This window comes from Fonsecaea monophora, assembly GCF_001642475.1.
Source record: "Fonsecaea monophora strain CBS 269.37 chromosome Unknown Scaff126, whole genome shotgun sequence".
Taxonomy (NCBI): domain Eukaryota; kingdom Fungi; phylum Ascomycota; class Eurotiomycetes; order Chaetothyriales; family Herpotrichiellaceae; genus Fonsecaea; species Fonsecaea monophora.
The window spans coordinates 59,733-77,816 of NW_019174057.1; the positions used below are offsets into that span (position 1 = coordinate 59,733).

Below are 18,084 nucleotides of genomic sequence, written 5' to 3' on the forward strand. Positions count from 1 at the left end.
GTCCAAGATGAAGGCGGCCTCAACAGAATCCAGTCGCGACGCATCCAAGCCGTCTACCCAGGTTCTTTCTCTTGTATCCTCGTTCCTCGCTGAAAATGGATTTCACTCGGCTGTCAAGGCCTTTCAGAAAGACCTCAAACGAATGAAGCAGTCGGTGGAAGTCGTTAGCGTCGCGGATTCACAAGATGGTGTTAATCTACAAGAGATTGTTGATAACTGGAACAAGCAAGAGGCGCTACAATCTACACAGCACTCTTCAGATAGCACCACCTCGGATTCGAGCGAGGACGCGATGTCAGGGTCAGACTCAGAGTCTGGCAGTGCAAGTAGCAGTGAAGAGAGCGATGCGGTCAAGAGCAGCGGGGACACATCCACTTCAGAGTCCGAGTCCGACTCAGGGACAGATGAAGACGTGTTGAAGACAAAGCCAGCGTCTAAATCGAAGAGAGCCAAGCCCAGCAAGAGAGATTCGTCCCCGTCAAGCTCTTCATCGGTGTCCTCCGATAGCGATGCCGACGATGAGCGAGAGATTGGCGCCAAAGCAAAAGCCAAGGCCCCACGGAAGAAGTCTTCAAATACCTCGAACGATGGCGAAAAAGCCCCGACCCTCAAGCGGAAGGCACGATCCAGCTCGCCAGAATCGCCTTCTTCGGATTCGGATTCGGATTCGGATGATCGGCCGTCAAAGCGAGCCAAGATTGAGGCCAACGAGGACGAGGACGAGAGTTCCTCAAGCAATGTATCCTCCTCGAGCTCCGAGGAAGACTCGGGTGATGCCAAAGACTCATCCAGCGGGGAAGACGAAGTGGAGAGCGGAGCAATGAGCACAGATGTATCCAAGGGACATGTAAAGCTCGATAATGCCGCCGACGGTCTATCTGATTCATCATCGGGAACAGTCACAGGAGATGTTGTTGAGCCAAACGAGTCATCTGCCAGACAAGCCGACGCAACGATAAACAGAGGGAAAAAGCAGGCGGTAGCGACCAAGAAGGCGCATGAAGGCGCGAGGCCAACTCCGCTGGCACAACTGTCAGCCCAGGCAACGGCAGATTCTCATATCAGCAATGCCTACCGAAGCTATGACTATGCCGAACGAGCATACAAAGACTTGTCTGTCACACGGGGCAAAGGGTTCACCAAAGAGAAGAACAAGAAGAAGCGGGGCAGCTATCGTGGAGGAGCCATTGACATAAGTGGTGGAAAGGGGTTCAAATTCGACGACTAAACCATAGAAGATTCGACCCGAGGACGAAAAAAGGAAGCAGAGTATTTCTTAGGCCTAAAAGCATGGAGTTTGGAGGTGGTCATATCATGGATACTAAGAAAAGAGCTAACGATAGATTAAAACCAAGAATATGTAGTTGCAGAGATGCTGTGATGAGATGATGGATAACAGATGGTGAGCTTGCCTCTACTACTGGTTCATGCTGGCGGTTTTCTGCAGATGGTGAGAGGTGATGACGAGTTTGACGATTGCAATCCCAGTAACAAAGAGCCTGTTGTTTCCCAAGAGCCTTTTTAGGCCACTTTGTTGAGCTGTCGAGGGGTTGACTTGGTAATGAAGACACTGTGGCACATCCACAAGTATCAGGTACCTGAAATTGCTAGTGAATGTCACAAAAATCGAGGTACCGTATACCTGTAGGTACCTGTCTATTAGTAGGTACGAGGTACCGAGCAAGTACCCGTCTGCATGTACCCCTCCTTGCCCTGCAGCTTCCCAACCATTTCCACCGTATCTCGTATTTCCCCCCAAAATGCTGCAGCCTGTTGCCTGTGTCTGACACCTCGGCTCACCTGGAGTGCGTCCCGTCCATCTAATTGTATTCTTACTGGTGTAGATTGGATCCGCGGGACAAATTTAATTCTGGGGAAACGCATCCACGCATCCACGCACCCAAAAAAACCCGCGATTTTTCTTTGTTGGGGATCTGACTTGGCGTCCCAACCAAACTTGAAGCCCCCGATGGTGCCAATGCATTTTTCTGGCTTCGAAGCTGCGCAGTCAGTGCCACTCACCAATCACATCCCGCAAGGCAGAAGCCGACGACGCCAATTGAACCCCCTACGATCGATCAACATCCTCAAGCTGCATACCGGGTCCCATCTACTTGTTCCCCATGGTTCCTCTCTTCGTCACCGACTCTTTATTCTCCCTCTCGCTCCCTCATACGCCTCCCTCTCTGTCTTTCCCCCAGAAAAAGAGCTCGGGAAAACAAAGGACTTGTTGTGATTTGTCCCTGCGGCGCTGCTCATCTTCCCTGCCTAATCACGCGCCACAAAATAGACCGTCGATTTTCACATCATCCGGAGACTCTCACGCACCAGCAATTGAACCAATTGATCTGGGTGACAGGGTCTGGTGGTGGTGTCTGGAATTTAACGCGTCGAATGCAACTGCAGGTCGAGATCAGGCACAGACTGATCAAGTTTTTTGCCCCCCTAGCGTCAAGGCTCACCGGGGACAATTTCACTGAGCCTAACAGTCACCAGGAAACAAGCGACAAGCTACCCAAGCCATCAAGGCACCAGCAAACTACAAATTACTGGGATCATCCGCCACATCCGCCTCCACAGTTCAACTCCCTCTCCTCAAAATCCTTTTTTATTTCCCCGAGATCTCGAATCGAGCTCTTCGTATAGCTTTGAATCTCTGCGGGGACACTTCGTGAGGCTCTATTTGGTCTATCCTTGGCTCTTACAGTCTTGGTATTTGGGCTCAACTACCCGAGTAAATCTTGGAACTGTGTCACGGTCTGACCAAAAACGAATCCCGGGTTTTCGAGGGGGGAAAATAATTTCCCTTTGACAAAATCGCCCAACGTCACCCGGACTTTCCCAATTGACCGACTACAAATTTAGCGGCAGAGATTCTTTGGAGCTCTGGGCTCCCTCTCCGTGTCAGCGACGTTCCCAAAAGAACTACGACTCGTTCAATCAGTACATGACCAGCCGGATGATCATCCTGGCGGGAGCTCCCGAGTCAGCGAAGCTCGACTGGAGCGAGAAATCTCTTCTGCCGGCTTCTACCCACGTCGAATCTCTCTCCCACAAGAACGAACTACCCAACTCGCAGACCCCATTATCGCCCTCATCCAAAGCGTTTGGTGCCCAATGGCGACAGATTACAACGCAGAAGCTCCAGATGCGCCCGATTTTGCCCAAACTCAACATTGATGCACGCCCGACGGCGCCAGGCATTGCCTTCCCGCACCAAGGGAAGCAACAGGATGAGGCCAATGAGGTTGACCAGAGCGGCGCCGAATTCTTTTCCTTTTCCGAATTACTCGGCGCATCTACACCAAGCAGTGACATTAGTGAGGCCCAGTCACAACCTTCACTCTCCGGCGGTTCCTCGTCTATCCCAGATACCGCTTCCAACGGCACGGGCGCATTCAATACATCCGACGGAGGGCCTCTATCCGAGTACTACGACCATTCCTTTTCCATCTACGAAGCCATCCCATCATCCCAACTTTCACACTTCTCCGACTCCATCACCCCTGGCACGCCCACCTATGAATCGAACGAGGAAATGTTCTCGGCACAGCAGGTACCCGGTACACCTGGGGGAATAATCCGGACTCCCTCTCAGAGACGATTAAGTCAAGCGCCGAGACCGAAAACGCTGAGTGAGCTGCAAGACATTCCGAATGCAAGGTACTTGCAGAGCATCTCGCCGCAAACCATGACAGTCAACTTGATTGTGGGCATTATTTCCATTGCGCCGCCAAGAACGGTCATCACAGGGGCCAAATATGGCCGACCGAAGGAGGTGGACCTTGTGGAGATGGTGGTGGGTGACGACACGAAATCCGGCTTTCCAATCTCCATGTGGTTGCCAAAAGAAATGCGGGTGAACTGGAAGGACGGCGCCAATGCGAACCCGGAAGGGAGCCGAAGCATCCTACGTCGAAGTTTGCGGTTTATGAAACCTCGTGATGTGGTGTTGCTTCAGAACGTGGCACTCAGCTCGTTCCGAGGCAAAGTACACGGGCAGAGTCTAAAGGGCGATGTCACCAAGATCGATCTGTTGTTCCGCAAGAAAGTGGATGACGACGATTTGGCTGGTATATATTCGGTGAGCAACCTCCGGACAGCCAATGTGGGAAAGGACCCGCAGGTGTTGAAGGTGAAGAAAGTGAGGGATTGGCTAATGGAGTTTGTGGGTGAACGAGAGGGAGGGATGGAGGGTGGATTAACACCACCGGGAGGCAAAAGAGGAAGGAAGAACAAGGCTGGATACGGCTATGCGTTCTTACCTGAGGATACGCCATGAATGGAAAGAAGACGAGGACCACGAGGATCTACGAGACAAGAGATCTGCGGCGATCTTTGACGAAGGCTGGGAACTCTGAACCTGGAGGATGTAATAACAGCAACACAGAAGGACTGAGATGGCAAAGGGGGCATTCGGGAGGTTGTGCTCTCGCCCTTCCCGTGTATTGTAGTAATAGTCACGAGACATGACTGCATTGGATAGGTTTTGGTATCATTGCGCGGCGTATATATAGTCTAAAGTGGTGGTAGCAATACTCTGCCGGCGAAGAAACATTTCGAGATCTGGGTGTACGAGTCATGTTCTTGTGCCGTGACCCAATATGCAAGTAATATGTACATTAGGTAGTATTATCAAAAGAGATGATTGAGGGAAAATAGCAGAAGGAATTAATTCCCCCAAGAGGGTATTTTCCGAGTACACGTACTTTCTGTCCAAGTATGAGGGAAGAGAAGGTAGCTGGTGTTGACGAATCGCATCGCGACGTTAGAGACATGAAGTACGAGGTACAATGTTATTATTGGTGAGTGGCGAGTGCTTGACACTAAAAATATCATCAAAATCTTCAGACCAAGAAAAGAAGAACAAGACGAGGAGGAGATGGGTAAGTAAATGGCCTCGTGACCAGCAAGTGCCAAAAGGAGAGAGGGACTTGTGTGTCTTTACTTTTTGTCCAAGTCCAAAGAACCGAGTAGCTTATGTGCTTGTCACCTTGTGGGTTGTGAACCAGGACAATCCCAATTACCGCCTCACGGGCCTACGGGCGCCTTGCTATTTCATATTCAATCACGAGGTACAAAAAAAAAGAAGCCCACGAAGCGGTCAAGTACTCGGTACTCAATGCAGCAGTCAAAGACCAAACCAATCGCAGGAGCGTCTGGGTCGGCGTGTTGGCGTTATTGCGTGATGAGTGGACTGATTAAGATGTGCCTTATTTCTAGGTACATGTACTTGAGCCTGCGCCTGTTTGTACACGGTAGAGGGCATTATAACTAAAAGGGGTAGAATGAAGAAAAAAGGGCCAAGGGTTCCAGACTTTGAATGTCTACCGGGTATCTCGAACATCGGTACAAGAACGAGTAAAAAAGGGTCCGCTTCCGGAGGGAGAGTGCGAAATTGCATGCAGACACGCACAAGATTTGCATCCCCGGGAGGGCTCATGGTGGCTCAACACCACTTCTCACTTCTCCTTGGCCACCCCGAGAAGTTACCACCAAATGCCTCATAAGGACTGACTAAGTGCTCGCAGATTGCAGGGGGTCACTTTACTAGGCACCTAGTAGGTAGTCAATGGGCGTTTCCGCTAAGATTTGTTCGACCGGGTTTAGTCGTAGTTGACTTTTAGGTGCTTGCCGAGCTGAGCCTTATCGATAAACTAAGGGGACGATAGAATTTTTTTGAGGGCTTCTCTCTCGCGTAGGGGACACGCGTTGAGAGATCGCCACCCAGTCGCGGAGGTACCTCTGGCATTACTTTTGGCATGCCTGGCTAACAGTCGGAGAACTGTTGCAGGGATGCCCACCCTACCCACCCCACCTACTCAATTAACCTCTTTAACTAAAACCCATCCGCGGCAGTGGCTTGGGTAAACCCAAAGCTGAGGCTCACCACCCAACTGGCCACGGTGGCCTTGGGGCCCTGGCACTATGTCCCTACTTGTACAAGTGACCCAAGGTGGGGGGCGTCACTACTGACCGCGCGAGTCGTGACCCTGCGCCCACTACTATTGATTCACCTTCCCTCTCCCAAAATCAAACACTGTGGCTGATTTGGAACACAATTAATTCTTGAGTGACATTGAGCAAAACGCCGCACAAAGACGCCCTCATATAACACCACCCTTCACCCAGACTTTGTCCACAGGCTTCTGCTCTTTGAACCAGTTCGTCTCTCCCACAACATACCTCACCGGACCCGCCTGCACATCAACAAAGTAGTCTTTGAACTACGTTTCATTCTTTGTTGACCACACCAAGACCGTTCACTACCTCCTGTCTTCGTCGACACCTCATCCTCAGTCGACGTCTCGTCCCGATTCAAGATGAAAGGTAAGCCATGCCGTCTCATCTCACATCCCCTCATCTTCTGGTGAATGTTACTGACTGCTCGTGCAACAGCCCTCATTCTGTACGACCACGTCGCTCTCCCCCTTTTTCTTCCACCTCGACTAACCCTGTCCTTCGCAGCGTTGGTGGCTTCGGCACCAGATTGCGTCCTTTGACCCTCACTCTCCCCAAGCCGCTGGTCGAGTTTGCCAACCGGCCCATGATCGAGCATCAGGTCGAGGCTCTCGCTGCCGCTGGTGTCACCGACATTGTCCTGGCCGTCAATTACAGACCCGATGTCATGACGAATGCGTTGAAGAAGTATGAGGATATGTACAATGTTAAAATCACATTCTCGGTCGAATCCGAACCCCTGGGCACTGCCGGTCCCCTCAAACTGGCCGAGAAGATCCTGGGAAAGGATGACTCTAACTTTTTCGTACTGAACTCGGATGTCATTTGCAACTACCCCTTCAAGGAACTGGCTGCTTTCCACGACTCCCACGGCGAGGAGGGCACCATTGTCGTCACAAAGGTCGAAGAGCCCAGCAAATATGGTGTCATTGTGCACAAGCCCAACCATCCTTCCCGAATCGACCGATTCGTCGAGAAGCCCGTCGAGTTCGTCGGCAACCGCATCAACGCCGGTATCTATATCTTTAAGCCTTCTATTCTCAAGAGAATCGAGCTGCGCCCCACCTCGATCGAGCAAGAGACCTTCCCTGCCATCTGCAAAGACGGTCAACTGCACTCGTTCGACTTGGACGGTTTCTGGATGGATGTCGGTCAACCCAAGGACTTTTTGAGTGGAACCTGCTTGTACTTGTCTTCGCTGGCGAAAACCAACTCCAAGAAGCTGGTCCCTCACTCGGAACCCTACGTCTACGGTGGAAACGTCCTGGTGGACCCCACAGCCAAGATTGGCAAGAATTGCCGTATTGGCCCCAACGTCGTCATTGGACCTGGCTGTGTGGTCGGTGATGGTGTTCGCTTGCAGCGATGCGTGCTGCTGGAGGACAGCAAGGTCAAGGACCACGCCTGGGTCAAGTCCTCAATCATCGGTACGTATTCACCAGTTGGAGAAGTCTCAAGACTATGAGCTAATTGAGTTCCAGGCTGGAGATCAACCGTTGGTCGCTGGGCTCGTCTGGAGAATGTCACTGTTCTGGGTGACGACGTTTCCATTGGGGACGAGATCTACGTCAACGGTGGCAGTGTTCTCCCTCACAAGAGCATCAAGGCCAATGTCGAGGGTAAGTCGTTTTGTGGAAACCGAACAGGACAAACGCTAATCAGACTTCTCCAGTGCCCCAAATCATCATGTAAATGCCCTCGTGGGCTGTTTCATGTTCATGTCGATTGACCTACGGCGTTTGTGACTCCTCACTCTACTGTTTGAACTTGACATTTCTGCCCTTTTCCAACCATGTCTTTGCTACGAACGGGACTTCCGAGCATGGCGAAACTGATCAGATGGAGCTACAAACAAAAGAAAACCTGGGCGTTAGGGAGCGAGCGAGATGTTGCCGACTTTTTATCACGTTTCTGTTCCGGCGCCGACCATGAGACCATTGTGGGGAATTTTTCAGAGATCGGGACTTTGCGCGCGGAAATAAATTTATATCACATCATCACACTAGAGGGCCATACATGACACGGGCGGAAGAAGGGGGAGAAGGTTGAATTGATTTTGCGGGTTTCCGAGTGGCACCGCCGCTGTGGACGAAGATCCATTTCTCCATCTTTATCCGCATTGCACGATAATGGAATATCCTTGTAATAACACTTGCGACTCAGCGTCGGCCCGTTTCTATCGTCACGAATGATGGCGGGGATAATGAAAGAAGAAAAAAACCATCTTGTCAGATTTTACGTGTTGAATCCAGTCCCCACTATCTTTGTCCTGTGTGTGTGAATTACGTTCGTGATATCGATCACTCAGATAGGTGTGTACGTGCTGAATATATAGAATATGGGAGGTATGGTGTGTAGAGTATGGTATATAGTGTTCTGGAGAGTGCATGTTCTGGTACGGGTTCGGCGATGGCGTGTCCATTGAAATCCGCTATATATGTACTCATAGATGGAGAAGGAGAATCGGAATGAGAAAGCAGTCAGAATAAAAGGCTGGTGAGGATATTAACGGCTCAAGTGACAGCGTGTCAAACCCATCCTCTGATATTCAATGCCAGCAGCAGGACGACATGCCATCGATACGCCAAATCACATCGTGGCTCGCCTTGAACTGTCGTACCTGGCCAACAACATCATCTTCTCAGGCTTTGTACAACGTATCCAGGTAGGCCACGACGAGCTTTTCGACGATGCTCTTGTCGGGCAAGCTTCCCGCAACGCCATACAATTGGGCGCTGGTCCCTTTGGCCTTGTCCTTCTTCACTACAGCACCACCAACAACTCCGCTACCGGTAACCTGCTGGCTCACAATCTTCTCCTTCTCTTCCTTGACCACCGCGACGAGATCATCGATCAGTCCGTCCACCGCCCCGGGTCTCGTCATGGGTAGGGTCACGGCGACGTGCACTCCTGGGGGATCTTGGAGCGAGTTGAGATGCCACTGTCTCTTGGACATCCCGTCGGCGACGTCGTAGATTGATATTTGAGGGTCGAGCGATTCAAACGCCACCACACTAATCATCGGTTTGCCCAATATTCCCAAGGCCGATTTCAGGATAGGGTGTTCCTTGATGGCGTTTTCAATCGTTTGTTTCGTGGTGACGATTTTATTCGTGGCGTCGATATAACCCTTCTCGCCCACGACCATTATACTGGCCCAGCATCCAGCTATCAGCGCTCCAGGCCGAGAGCCAGCTATGGAGGGACTTCCATAAACACCGCCGGACCACTCCGGACATAAAAAGTATTGATATTCTCGTAGCTGCCGGTTTCTGTATAAGACGCACGAATTTCCCTTGGGAGCAAAGCCGTACTTGTGCGTATCCACAGATATGGACGTGACTCCCGGTTGGCGGAAGTCGAACCCTCCCTCCTCGGCGAAGGGTGAGGGAAACCCAGCTTTGGAGAGGTGCGGCATAAGAAAGGATCCCAAACAGCAGTCCACATGCAAGGGGATTTTGTACGTCACGGCAAGTTTCGAGAGAGCCGGGATGTTGTCCACAACCCCGTGCGGGTAGTTCGGGGCACTTCCCACAAGGAGGATTGTGTTAGGGTTGATCAGACGGCGAACGCGATATATGTCGACCATGTACTCCGGCGCCGAACAGTGGACAATGTGTAGCTTGATCTTGAAATACGATGCTGCCTTGTGGAACGCAGCATGCGCGGTATGCGGAACGATCATTTCTGGCTCTGTGATGCCCTTCTCTGCATAGCCCTTCTGCCTTGCTGACAGGCAGGCCATTAGGATTGACTCTGTACCGCCCGAGGTTGTCACCCCAGCACCTGTCTCGGGAGCATTGAACATGGCGAGTACCATCGCCACGATTTCAGCTTCCATTTTGCGGACAGCGGGAAACACGTCGGCATGGATCGGGTTGGCCACACTAAAGGACCGCATGGCCTGAAACTGAATGTCCAACAACTCCTCTTCGCCGTGGTAGACTGCGCCAGAGACTTTGCCTTCTTCCCACCTCGTGCGTTTCATCGATGCCAACGTCTCCAATTCGGTATTTAACTGATCCTTGGTCCATGGCTCCTTTGGGAGATGCAGGTATCGGTTCACGCCGGGATCGTTGGGCGCCAGTTTATCTTCGAGGTCCTTTCGTGCCGCCTCGAGTTGCCTGGCGACCTTTGACCGCACGCCGGGGAGGTTGAGGAAGATTCTGTAGAGTGTTTTGTGCGTGGTGTGGTAAAGCAGCGCGAGAGAGCCGAGGAGGCCGTGACCCCGGAGGAAGTAGAATGATCGCCGAAGGATGCGGAGGACGAAGAAGATAAAGATTACATTACGGAGTCTGCGCAGGTGTCGGGGATTAGTTGACTGAAATTTCAGAACATCCAGCACAGCACCATCTCAAGCAGGACATACATGTTGAAATTCCCTTGGTAGTCTCTCAGCCGAGCCAAATGACCAGCTCGAGCTCGCTGGAACTTGCTCTGCAGACTGAGGGGAAGAGGAGACGAGCCGCCCATGATGGGACCGAGTTTCTGGGTCATCGACGAGACATAGAAAAAAGTTGGATTGCGAGCGATTTCGAGACGGGGACCGGGAGGGCAGCTGGCGCTTTTTCCGTCACAGAAATGTGACGACAGCCACGGCGCATTTTCATATGTTCGCTTCAACGTCCTTCTCCGCAGCTTGACGTCGCTTCGTTCCTCGTATACCGGGTGTCGGCGAATCGATTTTCCGGAGACATCCATCTCGTATTTCGTTACGGGCGTGGTTTGCGTGTACAGTTATCAAGTATAGAATATTCCCCAGACACGATACGCCCAGCCGGTCATGAGACCAGACCTGATGATTGGTCAAAAACATCTGTATCATTGACGTACACTCTCGTCTATGGAGACCTTTTTGTTCCTGTTTTGCTTTTATTTTCCCAAGTCAAGCCTTCAGCTGTCGTTTAGGTGGTGCTATGTGCAAATCCAGCTGGGCTCTAACAAATTTTTTAATGCATAGGCGTCCTCATCTCTGGAAATAACTCAGGCTGTTTCTTCAGATAACCTAAACTCCGAAAATAATGCCACGCGTCTCCTTTTCCATCCGCTGTCTATGCCGAAACACCCGTCGTTCTGGCCTTCTTGACAACCTGCTCTGTCGCGATCTGGTCGTCAACAGTCTCCTCTAAACGTCTCTTCTCCGGTACTGCCTGATCTTCTTGCTGCTTCTCTGCCAGCAGTCTCTTTTCTTTTTCCGTCATATTGGGCAGTTCAACCTCGTTTCCGGGGTTCTTCTTGCCCAGCTTGACATTGCGGTGGTAAGCGTGGATAATCGAATCCGCATCGTCGATAGCAATGGGTCTGATGTCAGCCAGTCTCTTGATGGCTGCTGTGACTTCCTTGTACTGTGCGTCTGTCATCTCAATCTTGAGCTGCTGTGCTCTTGACTTGATGGCGTTCCACCCAGTCAGGCGAGATGCGAAATGGATATATCGTCCAATACCGAAATCTGAAGGGTCAATGATCTCATATGTGCTTGGGTTGGCCAGAATAGCTTTGGCGTGGATCCCGGCCTTGTGGGTAAAGGCACAGAAACCGGTAATGGGGTTGTTGAAGGGGATGTTGACGGCGACCGCTTCGGCAACCAACTCCTCGATATCCTTGATCTTCTCCAACTTGTACTTGCTCTTGACGTAGTCGCGATCGGCCGTGATCATCCGTGCCATGAGTCCACCAAGCGTAGTAATGCCGTTTCGCTCGCCAATGCCGAGGACTGAAGTATCAATGTGAGTAGCTCCGGCTTCGAGGGCGCAATAGGCATTGGCAATGGCACACCCAGTGTCATTGTGGAAGTGGGTTTCAATATCGCAGCTGACAACACCGCGTAGTGTTCGGACGAGGTCATAAACTTGTCTAGGAGAAGCGCATCCGACAGTGTCGGCAATACCCACCCGGTTCACACCAACCTTGTCAACAGCCTGGTAGAGCGACAACAGGTCGACGAGATCAGATCGGAATGAGTCTTCGCTGGAAAACCGAATCTCGATGCCCTTGGACTTGACAAAATTGATCACCTCGATAGCGGTGTTCTTGATGTAAGTCATATCCTTGCCATGAGAATGCTCTCTCAGGAAGGATGATGTGCCGATCACAACGTCGACGCCGTCGACACCGGTCTCAACAGCTATTCTCGCATCGTCCATGTGACAGCGGATGTGAGTGAGAATCTTGGACTTCAAGCCGAGCTTGCAAATGGCCTCGCAGTCCTTGCGAGACTGCTCCGAGGCAGCAGGGCTGGTGAGTTCGATATAGTCTGCACCAAACTCGTCCAGAGCCTTTGCAATTTCGATCTTCTTGGCGGTGTCAAAGTAGGCATTTGCAAACCTATTTGCAGACACAATCAGCATCTACCCGTTTTTCAAAAGGGGAATTCTTTTTTCAACATACTGCTCGCCTTCTCTTAATGTGCTCTCGATAATCTTAAATCTGCCAACGTTGCTGAGGAAGTCGCCCACGGGCATGTAAGGATTTCTGGCGTTTCGGGGAGTGGGGGTTGTGTTGATTCCAGTGTAACCCGGGTGGCCTGCGACTTCGTGAGCAAAAAAAAATCACTACGCAGGGTGTGGGTTGGCATACTGGCATTGCCATTCACGCCATTTGCATGGCCATTGGTGCCGTTGGTCTGTCCATTGACACCGTTTGATTCAACCTCGTCGGCTGAAGGACACATCTTGAAAGGTGAAGAAGAGAAGCGAGTGTGCAAGCTGTCAGAGAAAGTATTTGGTATCTACCAAGAGCAGGTGAGAGATCAGGGTAGAAAAACAGAAAGTAAGGTGAGCGGTGAGGAGGGAGTAAATGTAGGTCTGGGGAAAAGGAATAATGAGTCAAATTGGCGAGCCGGTGATTTGACGGAGATGATAGCAGGGTAGACGATACCGCAGCGAGCGAGAAATTCGACCAAGCAAGAGAGAAAAAAAGTGGGAGTGAATTGTGGATGCAGACTGTGTTGGAGGGGGAAAAGTCTGAGGCTGCTCGCAGTTGCGGGGAGGGCGCATCATTTTTCTCTTCGTCTCCGGTCTCGGTCCTCACTAGTAACTGGGTTTGCTGGGCAAAAATTTTCTCTTTCTCTTTTCAGCTCTTTCAATGGCTCATTATGCTTGTCCCACGCTTTCCTGGCGCTCATTATGGATTTGAAGTCCTCTTGCTCTCACTCTACCCGTCGTAATGATTCATCTCGCCTATTCATCTCTCTCTAACTCTACCTCTACCTCGTACTGTGCGCATTTTGACGTCGTCACGTGATGAACCCCAACCTCGGGATTTTTTGACGAGGCCGAGATTTTGCTTGCAGCCTTGTTCTACCAGCCTCGAGAATCCTGGTTCTCTGAGACACTTGTCGAGAATATCATATACTCCATGGTCCTGGCTCTATGTTGCTACAATGGAGGGGAAGTATCGAGCTCGGTTATATATCAGAAATGGCACGGTGAAAAGACTTACTCGCTGAATTACAAACTTGGTTGTACAACTTGAGGCTGATGAAGGTGTACGCGACGGATCCTTGTAATATGTAGAGTTGGCAGCGTTTATCCAGGGACGCCTGACGCAGGTTTCATGCTATCTAACCGGGCGCACGAGCATTTCCATCCCGAGAAAAAACTTCCAGGGTATGTCCAAGCAAGAGAAATGACAAAACTCTCGTTCTTGTTCGTGCCTGGTACGTAGCGTTCGCTTCTCGAGTACGAGACACTGATGGATGCGCTCGCGAAGCACGGATATCAATGCGAAGCCGTAGCCCTGGCTTTAGTCGATCACGAGGACTCACCTCGGTTGCCATGATGTGTTCATCCCTATATCCGCTTTTTGATCTGTGAAGAAGACAATGCAGATTTACAGAGGGAGATGGTTGCAGTCGCGAATGGGGCGCCATAAAAGAGAGGTTCCAACCAGAGGACCTGGGAGGAGATGGTAGACAGTGGCCACACTCTATTCTTCAGTCTGACAGAGACTGTAGATCTCACCAAGCGTGGCGCAGGAGAAGAGCTGCCTTTCAAGTGACAGGTATAGCAAGCGCTCCGAGCATTTGATCCTCGCCACGAAAATAGCCGGCGAGGTCTATAAAGAGGCAGGGACGTGTTGGTCTGTAACTGACAAAATCACTGATCGATTTCTCCTTTCTGCTCCCGCACCATGGCATCAAATCTTGCTTTGGTCAGGGCGTACAGCATCGCCGTTAGAGGCATGTCGACTCCCCATTTCCGCCCGAGTCGGACAGTGTTACCCACGATCGCTTCCACCTCGAACAGCCGGCCTTGCTTGACATCCTGCACCATACTCGTCTCCCTCCCCTGCCGCGTTTCTGCCCGACGTGTGCCAATAGCCAGCTTCTTCTTCGCAACCGTCTCGTCCACGTTTGGGATTCCCATCTTCTTTGCCAGCTCGATGATTTCTTTCATAATAGACCACACCAGGTCGTAAGAGTAGGGAGAGGATGAAAGCAGGAAGTCCGCGTCGGTAGACATTGCAAGAGCACAGGTGGGACTCCAGGCACAATTCAGCATGATCTTGCCCCAACGAGCGATCTGAATATCATCGTGGACTTCGGCTTGGCCCCCGCCTGCAATCACCAATTCCGCCAGCCTGACTGCGGCTGCTTTGTGGGATGCTGGGGCGGTCGAGGGAAAGGTGCCAATCTCAAGCAGATTCAGCATCTCAGGATACTCAATTATGCCCTGTTCCGTCTGCGTGGCCGGGAGGTAGACAGCACAGCTCAGCAGCGGATTTTGCGGATATGCCTGAGCCACCTCATCCTCGATGTCAATTCCATTCTGAGCGAGTACAATGACAGTCTGAGGTCGACCATGGACGGCAGGACGGATCAAGTCGCTCAGAGACGGTTTCGACCCGGGAAACGATTTGGTGGCAATGAAGACAAAATCATAGGCGACATCCTCTGGACACTCAGCTACACGCCTAACAACCAGGTCTGGACGAAACTGCACGTCTCCAAATCGCTTGCTGTGGAGCGTGAAGCCTTTCTGCTTTACCCTGTCATAGTTGGACCGACACACTGCTGTGACCTGACAACCAGCACGCTGGAATTGATACACGAAAACGGCCCCTATGCTTCCAGCCCCAAAGAGGAGGATTCGAGGTGAGTTATCCATAGTCCCAGCAAAGGCCAGCCCTGCAAAAAGCGTGAAACCGCACAAGATCGAAAGTCACAATCAATGCCCACCAAAAGGACCCGGAGATTGGCCGATCGAGACTCCGATAACCCCTCTACCGACCATGCTTTGTACACAAACCCACCAGTCCGCGTTTGGCGGATATGACGGCCGAGAGGGGGCCTAGCTGGGGCTCTGGGGACTTGCTGACTGATATCAAGTACCTCGTACTTATACAAGGCTGAAGGATAACCATGTGCGATAAGAGCGACAACCAGATGCGGACCGGAGTCTATATACTCCGACACCCTCACTGAATTGCCACCTCGGTTCAAACATCAAAGGAGATAATGGTTACGAATGGGAAGACTAATCGGTGGTGGTTCGACGATGCTCGGCTCAAATAAGGGTCCGAATTGCGATCTGACCCCCACCAGCTAACTATCGCCGGGGCTTGGGCATGCCCTGGAGACATGGTATCGACCTTGAAGGAAGTGCAAAAATGCTCCCGGGTCTCCGTACTCCATACCGTACCAGTGGTAATGGGCTAGGTGCCAGATCGGATGGATGGCTGGATTGCTCGGCCGTGATTCATCTCACCTTTGTCCTAACCCAGTATTTTTGAAGCAGGCCACGAAGCAGAGAGATCCACAGAGGCTGGCTCTAAGGACAGGGGCATATCCCAACGACGGTCGATCTTCCGAACTACCAACATTCACATGGGAAAACAAGATGCAAAATCCGTTGCTGTGAAGGAGACGATGGGCCATCCGCCCACCAATGGTGGTGGCCAGCCTCGCCTCCCCTACAGGCCCAACAACCTGTGGAAATCAACAAGGGCGCCGGGGTGTAAAAATCATGACGTGCTAAGCTTTTTGTGGGTTGTTTAGGGGACCAGAAAAGGACGTTCGATACGCAGTCGCTGCGCCCATGGTGCCGTATACCCGAAATCTTGGAGCGGGCCAGGGTTCACATTTTGAACATATCTTTCGTTATGGCGTGCTCCATGCCTTATATACCCTTTTTACATCCCCCCCTTGGCTACTAGAACGACCACTACCAACCTAACAGCACCATCAGCCATGGAGACGATAGAGAGGATTCTGTCCAGACCTGTCGCTAAGCCATACCGTTCTCGAAAGATTGACCCCACCATCAAGCCATATCTAAACCAGTACGGTCAGGTCGATTTTGCCCCCGGCGACATCGAAAACCCCAAAGAATGGTCAACCGGCCGGCGATGGTATTGCACACTCGTGGCCGTCACTCTTGTCTGCAATGCCACATTTGCTTCGTCCAGCCCCTCGGGATGCCTGCGCGGGATTGCTGAAGAGTTCAACGTGTCAATGACCGCGGCTGGTCTCGTCATCACTCTATTTCTGCTGGGATACGTGGCGGGGCCGTTGATATTTGCTCCCCTATCGGAATTCTATGGACGGAGATATGTTTTCTACGTAACCTTCACACTCTATGTGGCATTCAACTTCCTGTGCGCTTTTGCACCAAACTTCGCGTCCTTGCTCATTGGACGCTTGTTGACGGGCACATTCGCCAGCGCTCCTCTGACCAACGCCCCGGGGGTGCTTGCCGATGTCTGGGGACCCGTTGAACGCGGCAATGCCATGGCGCTGTTCAGTATGATGACCTTCATCGGCCCTTCTGGAGGGCCTGTGATTTCCGGCTTCCTAGAGCTCACTAAAGATTGGAGATGGTCGTTCTACGTGTTGTTGTGGTTGGGCGGAGCGACCGAATTGTTGTTGTTCACCATCCCCGAAACGTTTCCCCCGGTCGTTCTGATCAACAAAGCCCGTCGACTACGGGCTACCGGAGTTCCCGAGTATCAACAACTACAAGCTCCTGCCGAGGCAGAAGGGCGCCGGCTGGCCGATGTGTTCAGGGTGGCGCTGATACGGCCGTGGCAGATCCTCTTCGACACCATCTCTATCCTCTGTGCTGTCTACATGTCGGTGGTCTATCTGCTGCTCTACATGCTCTTTTCCATCTACCCGATTGTCTTTCAGGAGAAGCGAGGCTGGAATTCTGGCGTCGGGGAGCTTCCACTGATCGGCACAGTTATCGGGGCATGCCTAGGTGGTGCCATTGTTTTCTGGACCTCGAAGCGAGACCGGAAACGACTTTTGGCAGGCATTGCGGGTAAACCCGAAGACCGATTGCCAGTGGCCATGATTGGTGGCATCATGTTTGCCGGCACCATGTTTTGGTTTGCGTGGACGGCGAACTTTAACAGCGTCCACTGGATTGTTCCCACCATGGCGGGGACCTTTTTGTCCACTTCGATCCTCCTTATATTTGTGGCTTACATCAACTACCTCACGGACACGTACTTGATGTACACGGCCAGCGCCATGGCGGCCAACACCATCGTTCGGTCGGCGTGTGGAGCTGCGGCACCGCTCTTTACGAGTCAGATGTTCAACGCCCTGGGAGTAGGTGGTGGCGGGTCGTTAATTGGGGGCGTTGCGTGTCTTCTTGCACCGATTCCTTTCGTCTTCTACAAATATGGCGAACCAATTCGACAACGAAGCCGATTTGCTCCTACCGGCCCCCCTCCACCGCGAGACGAGGAGAGCCAGGACGACAAGGCAGAAGACCCTATTGGAGTAGAGACTTCGTCAAGTTCAAGCTCCGGGTCGACGAATGTTAGTATCCATTCCGAGACGGAGCCACACCTGGGCGACGATGATCCAGCGGTCCTTGAGAAAAGGGTGAACGAGTCAGAAGCAGAACCTCGCCACGAAGCAGGAGAAAATGCGGGCGACAAGAAAGAATTTGCTTAAAGATGTCGGGGTTCTGGTATACGAATCAAAACGTTTAACTCGACGAGTTCTACTCTTGAAAATGGAATTTTGAATTACTATCAAACAAATCTGCGAGGAAAGTTGACTGGATTTGGCAGTTGTGGGGGCGCACGTTGGACATTGTCACTAGAGGATTGGATGGAAATCAAGAGGCGGTACATGGATACACATTTGGGGCCTGCAAATCTGGCATTTTG

The 18,084-nt window shown here is 51.7% G+C and overlaps 6 protein-coding genes across 6 annotated transcripts; 3 read left to right on the plus strand and 3 right to left on the minus strand.

The window, feature by feature from the left end:
* Window positions 1-7: 7 nt before the first annotated feature.
* On the plus strand, window positions 8-1,228 carry AYO21_10649 (hypothetical protein; the record flags this gene model as incomplete). The annotated part of the gene is made up of 1 exon (XM_022660562.1): window positions 8-1,228. One exon carries the CDS (start codon window positions 8-10, stop codon window positions 1,226-1,228), a length of 1,221 nt encoding a protein of 406 aa, XP_022507142.1.
* A 1,719-nt stretch (window positions 1,229-2,947) lies between these two features.
* AYO21_10650 (hypothetical protein) lies at window positions 2,948-4,282 on the plus strand (the record flags this gene model as incomplete). The annotated part of the gene is made up of 1 exon (XM_022660563.1): window positions 2,948-4,282. The coding sequence occupies one exon, from the start codon at window positions 2,948-2,950 to the stop codon at window positions 4,280-4,282; it is 1,335 nt and encodes a 444-aa protein (XP_022507143.1).
* A 4,320-nt stretch (window positions 4,283-8,602) lies between these two features.
* AYO21_10652 (hypothetical protein) lies at window positions 8,603-10,662 on the minus strand (the record flags this gene model as incomplete). The annotated part of the gene is made up of 2 exons (XM_022660564.1): window positions 8,603-10,256; window positions 10,331-10,662. The coding sequence occupies 2 exons, from the start codon at window positions 10,660-10,662 to the stop codon at window positions 8,603-8,605; spliced, it is 1,986 nt and encodes a 661-aa protein (XP_022507144.1).
* A 350-nt stretch (window positions 10,663-11,012) lies between these two features.
* AYO21_10653 (homocitrate synthase, mitochondrial) lies at window positions 11,013-12,631 on the minus strand (the record flags this gene model as incomplete). Its single annotated transcript, XM_022660565.1, has 3 exons — window positions 11,013-12,285; window positions 12,349-12,484; window positions 12,538-12,631. The coding sequence occupies 3 exons, from the start codon at window positions 12,629-12,631 to the stop codon at window positions 11,013-11,015; spliced, it is 1,503 nt and encodes a 500-aa protein (XP_022507145.1).
* A 1,426-nt stretch (window positions 12,632-14,057) lies between these two features.
* On the minus strand, window positions 14,058-15,068 carry AYO21_10654 (hypothetical protein; the record flags this gene model as incomplete). Its single annotated transcript, XM_022660566.1, has 1 exon — window positions 14,058-15,068. The coding sequence occupies one exon, from the start codon at window positions 15,066-15,068 to the stop codon at window positions 14,058-14,060; it is 1,011 nt and encodes a 336-aa protein (XP_022507146.1).
* A 1,082-nt stretch (window positions 15,069-16,150) lies between these two features.
* On the plus strand, window positions 16,151-17,866 carry AYO21_10655 (hypothetical protein; the record flags this gene model as incomplete). The annotated part of the gene is made up of 1 exon (XM_022660567.1): window positions 16,151-17,866. One exon carries the CDS (start codon window positions 16,151-16,153, stop codon window positions 17,864-17,866), a length of 1,716 nt encoding a protein of 571 aa, XP_022507147.1.
* Between the last annotated feature and the right edge of the window lie 218 nt (window positions 17,867-18,084).